The 9,030-nt window shown below is 45.3% G+C and overlaps 1 protein-coding gene across 1 annotated transcript in view; it reads left to right on the top strand.

The window, feature by feature from the left end:
- Ska1 (spindle and kinetochore associated complex subunit 1) overlaps window positions 1–8,317 on the top strand; it is a 10,360-nt gene extending 2,043 nt beyond the window's left edge. Inside the window, exons 2-6 of the mRNA XM_021150320.1 lie at window positions 1,348–1,472; window positions 2,966–3,063; window positions 5,615–5,752; window positions 7,409–7,578; window positions 8,050–8,317. Coding sequence (XP_021005979.1) covers window positions 1,348–1,472; window positions 2,966–3,063; window positions 5,615–5,752; window positions 7,409–7,578; window positions 8,050–8,198 — 680 coding nt within the window. The 3' untranslated portion in view covers window positions 8,199–8,317. The remainder of the gene's footprint in view (window positions 1–1,347; window positions 1,473–2,965; window positions 3,064–5,614; window positions 5,753–7,408; window positions 7,579–8,049) is intronic.
- Window positions 8,318–9,030: the final 713 nt, after the last annotated feature.

Raw genomic sequence — 9,030 nt, 5'->3', positions numbered from 1 at the left:
AGGCAGGTGGATTTCTGAGTTCGAGGCCAGCCTGGTCTACAAAGTGAGTTCCAGGACAGCCAGGGCTACACAGAGAAACCCTGTCTCCAAAAACCAAACCAAACAAACAAACAAACAAACTTGCAAAGTTATTCTTGTTTTGTTTTGTTTTGTTTTCAAGACGGGGTTTCAAAGTTCTTCTTAAAGCAGTGTTTTGTTAGATTTTATTTACTTACGTATTTAGTGTCTGTGCTTGGGGGAGTTGCTTCTTTGCTTCCACCATGATCAAAACCAGGTTGTTAGGCTAGGCAGTAGGTGCCTTTACCTGCTGAGCCATCTAGCTTGTTCTAAGGCTCTTGTATTTGCAGGGAGGAAGAAACTTCAGGTTTTCCAATCCCTCATAGATCTATGAATCTGGAGAGGTGCTAGGTGGTACAAGAAGTGTAAACATGCCGTTTCTAAACGTCTTGTCTTTGCTTCTTCCAGGTCCTCAAGGGTTTTCACCAGTCTGCCTTTGTTGTTCTTGTTGTTGTTGTTTCTATCTCTGGTTAAGGGTTTTCACTAGCGAGGATGAATTGCAAACTTATATTACAAATTCCCAAAGCGAGCTGCTGCTATCTTAAGGCTCACCTCTATACACCTCTATATGTGCCACGGCATATTCTTAGTCCCAGCACTAAGGAGTCAGAGGGAGGTGGAATTTGAGGCCAGTCTTGTCTACAGAGCAAGTTCCAGGACAGCCAGGGCTATACAGAGAAACCCTGTCTCACCCTCACCTCCTAAAAAAGAATATGTCCCCTGAAGTAGGTAACAGCCTCGAGTGAGATTTTTCACTTCTGACACCCTGTGGTTTGAGGTCTCAGAAGTCATTGGATCTTCTCCATAGTCGAGTCAGTTCTTTGCTATGGGTATGTAGTCACTGAGACCAGAAACCTCCTCTCTAGCATCCCCCCACATGTACTGCCTGGGCTTGTAGCCTCTGCCCATATGCCCTGCCTGGTGTCTGAATCCCAGCTCATGTGGGTACCTCGGGAGACTTGCCTCTTTCTGATAAATGCTCAGCTAGGCAGATATACAGGTGTTTATTATTTCTGAAGGTTTTATTGTATTGAGGGAATTTGCCAGAAATAAAAGCTGCAGGAAACACTTTGGGCTTACCTCCCTTTTCCTTCTTGTCATACATTAACAAAACAAGACAGACAATTTAAGATTACCTATGGGGAAAGGTCTTAAATGAAGAAAAAATTGTCCTTTTTCCACTCAAATGTTTTTCCAAGTTGTAGGTGTCTGTCCCAAGAGTTCCTGTGGGTCTTGTATGTTTGGATTTTATATAGACTTTGTTCTCCATTTTCTCTTTCTTTATCCTAGGCCAGGACCCTGCCTTGAAGACCACCTTAAGTAAAATAGGAGATGAGATCATTGCAGTAAATGAGCTCCTAAATAAATTTGAATTGGAAATTCAGTATCAAGAACAAACTAACAGTTCACTCAAGGTAATGCTTTCCTGACTTGTAAAGAGAAGGTGATGGACCCAGAAACTCTTCGTCACCCGGTGGTCATTTGTAAGGGTCCTTGATGTTTAGAATGTCTATGACTTTGCAAACTATTAGTCTGTAAAGTAACAGGGTGTTCTCAACAGAGTTCAGAAGGACAGCCATTTCTTTCTTCATGTTAATGGCCAATAGCATAGAACTTTGCTAGAAAGTAAATTTTCTAAAGAATTCTTTGTAGGTGCAATATAAACAAATGGTGCCTTGGGCGAATGCCGAGTGAGAACAGCTGCCTGGCACGAGACGAGATCTGGGCCCTCTCCTTGGTCTTCTCTGCCACCCTGAGAGAGCCATGTCACCTCTTGAGGTCTCAGGGTTCTCACTTAAAGAACAATAGCTGTTTCTTAGCTACCCTCTGTTTCCTCCTTTTTATAAAATATAGGGACTCCTCATTGAAGAAAAGCTTGAACTTCACTCACGGGCATGTTTTGTTCTAAATACGTCTTCTAATTAACTTCAGCTAATAAGAGCATTTGTGTACTTTCCTAATGAGGAAACCCGCCTGCACCGTGATTATCCCATGCGGCTGTTGGTGCATTGGAGTGCTCAGTGAGCTTGGAAAGGTAGCTTCCAGGCCCCTCCAGCCTGCAGTCTTTGTCTGAGAAGACTTTTCAGCTCTAGGGACGGGCATAACCAAGCTTGATGTAAATCCCCTGTTAAAAGGAAAGTAGTGGCCATGAACATGAAAAGAAAAATGTCATAGGTTCAAAATGGAGAACAGTATTGGTCAGTGAGTTTTCATCTTTCCTGGAACTCAAGGTATAGATGGGAGTCCAGAGTGTGTTCACCTGGGACACGAAGTCTGGTCATGTGATTGAGAGCCGGAGGAGCAGGAAGCTTTCTTGGTATGAGTTCCTTGTCCCAGGTTCTAGCAGAAATTAAATAAAACACACACTGTATATACACACTGAACACATCCAACTCCACATGCTGTATTCACCCCCCACCCCACACACTGTACACAGATACATATTATACACTGTATGTACTCTCACACACTGTACACAGACTCCCACTCACAGACACCAAGACACACCAAACAAAAAAAAACCTAAACGTAAAACTCAGAAATCAGAAATGTATGAAAAGTGCCTCTCACCTGGGTTGACCTCCTCGGCCGGCCCTGCTCCTGTTGCAGGGGCAGCACTGGGGAGCGTGCGCTGACCCAATAAGAGCGATCCGCTAAGTGAAAAACGTCTGTACACTCACTCTTCATCTGCTTCTTAGATGCTTCCCAAGGTTAACATGTGTGGGAAAGACTTAAACTTCATCTCAGCCCCACAGTGGCAGTGTGAACCCTCCAGGAAGAGCCGTGCGTCCCTGCTTTTGGCACTTGCAAGGACTGAGAGCATCATGGTCCTTCCTGAGGGCGTGTCTTACATCACACATCACATGTAGAGGAAGAAGTCTTGCTCACAAGCATTTTTAAAATTTAGGAGCTCTGTGAATCTCTTGAAGAAGAGTGTAAAGATGTGGAACATCTCAAAGAACACGTTCCTCCCCATCTGCCTCAAGTGACGGCGACCCAGAGCTTGTGAGTATCCTTCTGTGGATTCTTGCTGTCTGGCGGTATTTGTGGAAACAAACATCTCAGTCATTTTCTGTCACATACTTGACGCTCTTGTCTCTCGCAGTAGAAGCCGTACTTCCCTGTCTTCCCCAGTCTCCTCACTCCTTCAGGCCGTTCTTTGCTGTGAGAATAGAATAGGGTACTCAGTCTCCTGCCTCCTGCCAGAGTGACAGTGGAGGTCTTTTCATCACCAAGATTTTGACCTCTGGGTAGTAGCTCCCTGTGACCCTTGAGAACCAGGGTAATCACTGCCTTTAGGATCAGACAGGCTCTGTGAGCCCTGAGAAACAGCTGGAGAAGCCACCAACTCCACCCTTGCCACTCCGCCAGCAGCCAGTGTGCCTGGCATTCAGCTACCACTGCACTGCTCCTGTGAGAATGATGGCGAAGTGCTTGCTTCCTCAGCTCCATGTCTGCATCCCTTGCTCACCCACTTTGTTCCTGGATGTTCTTTCCATACTGCCCCGTTTCCTTGACTGCCATCCCGCATTTCTTAGATGCGGTTGTGTCCCCTCTCTCCCTCTGCGCCTCGCGAGCTTCTGCTTGCCTGACCCTAGTTGTCAGTGCTCCGAAGTGTCCAGTTCTAGCCTTGACATCTAGTTCTGGTGATCTTGTAGCCTCCTGGAAGTCTGGTGAATGAGCTGTATTCTCTCAAAGTTGGCAGGTCCAAGGCTGAACTCAGTGGCTCTTTCATTACCCATGTGTCCAGCCTATGGGTTTTGGTTGCCCAGGCAAACCTATGGCTTGTGTTGCCTAGGCAGGGTCTTTTGTCTTCACTGTTTTTTGTTCTATCAGCCACCACCTATTCAGTAATGTCTCTCTTGTTTTGTGTCTTATCCTCTGCTTTGTTCACATTGCCTGGCTCTGAATTAGCTCTTCTGTCTATCCTTTTTGTCTATAAGAGTTTCTCTGTTGTGCCCCCACCTTTCCTGGACTCTCATCTCTACTCCATCTCTCCAGTCCTGACACCAAAACTGGTTCTAACAGGTACTTTCAGCAAGTACAAACGTTCCATAGCTAACTTAACTTTTGAAGTGTAGTATGTACAGGAAAGTGATTTAGGTAGTATATGTAAAATTTAAAGAATAGTCAACCAGTATCTATATATGTATGAGCTAAATTTAGAACAGGATATAATGAGTACCTTAAAATACTTTTGATGCAGACCCTACCTCCACTGTACTGGCCTTGATGATTCTTAGACTTTCCCTACAAGGAGAGAGCACTGCTGAAGAAAGTTCCAGCTGAGCATCAGAGGAAAGACGCCTCTTGGTCATCAGTCAGACTACAGAGTGGGCTGGAGAGTGGCTAGCTAGAGGAGTGTGGCCAGCATAACAGAGCTGCCATGGCCCAGCTTCAGTTATCAGCCAGGTCAAAGCTGAAGTTTTGAATAGGTTGAAGTGGATTCAGTGGGGGTTACCAGGCGTGTCCTTAGTACATGGTCAAGAAGAGAAAGTTCAGGGAAGATTCACCCAGTTTAATGATGGAGGTCGTGTGGGTGTTCGCCAAAGAAAGTATGGCGCCATCACTTTGTTTGTTTGTTTGTTGTTGTTGTTGTTTGTTTGTTTGTTTGTTTTTCAAGACAGGGTTTTTCTGTATAGCCCTGGCTGTCCTGGAACTCACTCTGTAGACCAGGCTGGCCTCAAACTCAGAAATCCGCCTGCCTCTGCCTCCTGAGTGCTGGGATTAAAGGCGTGCACCACCACGCCTGGCAACCATCACTTTGTTTTAACTGTGATTCCTGCTGTAATTCTACCACACAGCTAGGATAGAGTAATCCAGATTTTATTGACCACCCACAATAACCTGTTATGTTTGTTGCACTCTGGGTCTGGTCTCTGGGGAGTTTCTCTGCTTCCTTCTGTGTTGGATCTCTTATTTTCCCTGGTCTGGTTTTTTTTTTTTTTTCTTGGAATAGTTCATGCATTATGGCAGCTGATGTCTCTTCTGTCTGGGCAGTTAAACAGCCTGAGAGCTATAGCCTGTCCCTGGACTTCACTCACTACAGTGCATTGCTAGACTCCATTTGCTATAGAGTGAGTTCAAGGGCCGCCCTTGGTTCTTGCTGAGTCTGCAATAGCTTAGTGACACAATAGTAGCGACTAACAGACGACACTATGATACAGGGAAGATGACTGGTGTCTCCAGGCTCCGAGCTCGGGGGATGAAGAAGAGACGCTGGAGTTAAGCCCAGCCTTACACGTTGACTCTGAGAAGCAAACAGGAATACTGGGGAGGTGTGTGGTGTCCGTTCTGTGGGTGACATACATGGTTGGCTATATACATGAAAACAGCCATACTCTGAAGATTTACTAACTTAATTTTCAAAATTCCTCTTACAACTGAGATCTTCATAACCAAGGGGTAGGGATATAAAGAAAAGTTGGCTATAAAATTATTAAACAAGGATATGTCACACATTTACAGATACCCCCCCCCCCAGTTTAAAAAACATGTTCAGTCTGCTACTTCCCTCTGACACTTGCCTGTCTGCATGTTCATCTCTCCTCTATAGAGTTCCCAAGCCAGAGCTGGATCCAAAAGAGTCAGATAAAGTTGAGGAGCCTGTACTGCCAAAGAAGCCTCCCAAAGAGCAGAGAATTATTAAGGAAATGCAATTTATAACTATGGATGAATTCAATGACGTTCCTGCGTGAGTACCAAGTGTAAATTCTAGTGTTCACCTGTAGTGTAATTTATCTCCCTTGCCTGGCCCTTTAAAGGGGCTCCGGTTGCTCATCAACTGGCTCTTTAAGAATTCTTAGCTGTTAGAACTACTTGTCCCAATGACCTTCAGTGTTGGTTGCCTCTTGGATTTCTGGGAACAGGATCAGATATTAAAAACCCAGCTAAGGCTGAGAAAGATTGGGTTAGCAGAGTGAGAAGAGAAGGCAGTTGGTGCAGAAGATGTCGTTAGGACACAGTTGAGCCAGGAGAACCTGAGCCCAGTGGATAGGATAGAACAGTTGGAGCTGCCAATACTGGGAAACTGGGAGAAGGGGACTGTTGGGGAACTGAGGGAGGGATGGTTGGGAAAGAAATTAGATTCAGGGATCTCTTTCTCCCCTCTATCCTTCTTTCTCTACTAGTTTTAGGGAGTGAAATGGGTGCAGGGGAATGAAGGACCCACGAAGTAGCAAAGACCAGCTGCATTCAAGCAAGCTTTCTGGCTTACCAGTCGTGGCTGTAGATGAGTAGTGTGCAGAAGTGAAAAGAGTCTCCACAGGGACTCACTGTGGAGTCCTGGCTGGTCTAGAACTCATTATGTAGATCAGGCTGGCCTCAAACTCACAGAGATCTATCTACCTGTCTCTTCTCCCAAGCCCTGGGATTAAAGGTGTGTGCTACCATGACCAGCGTGTACTGTCACTTTGTGGTTCGGTGCTTGCCACTCTTCTTGTAGAAACTTCTGCCTTTTAGGAATGTTCACGGTTTGCAGGGGATGGTATCATCAAGAAAGAAATACATTTCTCAAAGGAAAAGTTTGCCTTCACAGGAGTTGCCTCGGTCACGGTGATGATTTCTAAAGAATAACTGCATACGTTAGAACACTCAGCTCTAAATGACATGTCTCAATCAAATCCCTCTCGTCAGGGCTCAGGGAACCCTGCAGAAGAGGCGGTGGGAGTGTAAGAGCCAGAGGAGATGGAGGGCACTAAGGGAACAAAGCCCTCTAAGTCAGCATGATCAAAGCACATTTAAACTCACAGACTGAGTGTGCACATGCAGGTCTTCACCAGGTCCTCTGCATATCCTGTCTTAGTTAGGGTGTCATTGCTGTGAAGAGACACGGTGACCAAGGCAGCTCTTACAAAGGGAAACATTTAATTGGGGCTGGCGTATAGAGAGACATGGTGCGGGAGGAGCAGAGAGTTCTACATCCTGATTGGAAGGCAGCGAGGGAGAGACTGGCTTCTGCAGGCAGCCAGGAGGATGCTCTTTTTTCTGCACTGGGCAGAGCCTGAGCACTAGGAGTCCTCAAAGCCCACCAGTACAGTGACACACTTCCTTCAGCAAGGCCACACCTCCTAACAGTGCCATTCAAACCACCACATAGATCATCCAGTTTAGTGTTTTTAGGGGACTCCTGAGTGTGCAAGCAAGCGAGTCTTGGTTCTTCTGCCTATTCGTGGACTCTCTTCCTTCTGTTTGTCCAATTCCAATATGTTTTTGTTTTATGTTATATTTTATCTTATTTTTAAAAGTAGCAGAACTAAGTCTTTAAACATATAATATTTTTATGTTTGTAATATAAATAAATATGAAGTAAACTCAAAAATGAATAACTACATACTTTTTTTTTAAACAGGTACATGAAGTCCCGTTTAACATATTGTCAAATTAATGATATTATTAAGGAAATTAACAAGGCAGTAGTTAGCAAATATAAGATTATGCATCAACCAAAAGCATCTATGAGCTCTGTGAAGAGAAATCTCTACCAGAGATTTATTAATGAAGAAACGAAGGACACGAAAGGTAACGAACGGGATGGGCTATGAGGGCGGCAGCTGCTGGGGAATCACAGTGAGAAACACAGCCATTCTGGACACCGCTGCCCCTAGCGGTTGGTCATCCACAGCTAAGCTGCGTGTCACCATGCGCTCGCAGCTTGCCGGGCCTCAGTCCTCACTACACCTTGTCTCACTTTGCAGACTGGACAGACTTCTTGGCTCAGCCAAGGTCTTTAGTTAGCCGATAGTTGTTGTAGGTTCCCTTTGCAAACGTTTCCACAGACTGTCTGGGTGGCGGTTAGGGCATACCAACGTCAGCAGGGATGCCTTGTGGCCCTCGTAGATGCAACATGATTTTAGCAGGAACACCATTGCTCTCCATGTTTTGTAGTTGGAGAGGGACAGTAAGAGAGACTCGGCCGTTTACAAGGGGACACCATAAAAACTTACAGGAGGGTTGGCCTTGTGACAATCAGCCTGTCGGTTCTCTTTTCAGGTCATCACTTCATCGTGGAAGCTGACATAAAGGAATTCACGGCTTTGAAAGTTGACAAGAGGTTTTATGTGATCATGCATATTTTGCGGCATTGCCACAGACTGTCAGAGGTCCGAGGCGGGGGACTTACCCGCTATGTCATCACCTGAGGCTTTTGAAGACTTGGGACTGATTGGCAGTAGGGTATAGAGGGGAGTCTTGAAATTTCATGTATGTTTTTAGCTTCTCCATTTCCTGGCCTTGTTTGTTACAGAAGTAAAACTTTGGATAACGCATATATATTTTCAAAATGTACTGCCTTTAGGAATGTGGGTGAAGCTGGAGCTCACAAGCACGGTAAGCCAGTTAGGAAGACTGACTCGTGTGGAACCTGTGTGTGTATAGGAGTCGGGGGATCATGAGGCCAGGAGGAGGATCTGGAGAAGTGAGGAGAAAAGAGGAACAGAGAAGGCAGTGGACCGCTGTGATAGGAGAGCAGGAGGAAGGACCATCTGGGAACAGCCAGGGGAAGGGTGGCAAGCTCTTGGGCAGGAGATGGATTAGGATAAAGTGCGATGCCACAAGATATAAAAATGTAGTAACAGGACTCATTTCTTTGTGTGCTAACATAAAAAATAATTTTAAAAATTCCTGCCTTTCAGCAAATATTCAGGCACTGCCCTGTCAAGCCTCTGCATGAGTTGTATAATGAACAGCATGTCTAGTTCTGTTAAGTGCAGATACCATGAGCATAGTATGAGGTCGGAAAAGATGGTGGATACCCAGGTCCTCTGTGGCGTAAAGTCTGATTACTGTTTTCCACGTGCCCACAGAGAACAGCTTGTCTAAAATGCATTCAGTATAAGCTGGAGGCTCCGAAGTACATTGAGCGCTGTCATAAGTGTTACATATGATATGTATTACAGCTTCACATCTGGTTCCTTGTTCAGGGTTTCGAAAAATCCTGGTAACGTCCTAAGTGATAAGGGTGCGTCTTGTGTT

This window comes from Mus caroli, chromosome 18, assembly GCF_900094665.2.
Source record: "Mus caroli chromosome 18, CAROLI_EIJ_v1.1, whole genome shotgun sequence".
NCBI classification, from domain to species: Eukaryota; Metazoa; Chordata; class Mammalia; order Rodentia; family Muridae; genus Mus; species Mus caroli.
Note: the sequence above shows the minus strand (reverse complement) of the source record. Positions and strands in the feature narration are given on the sequence as shown.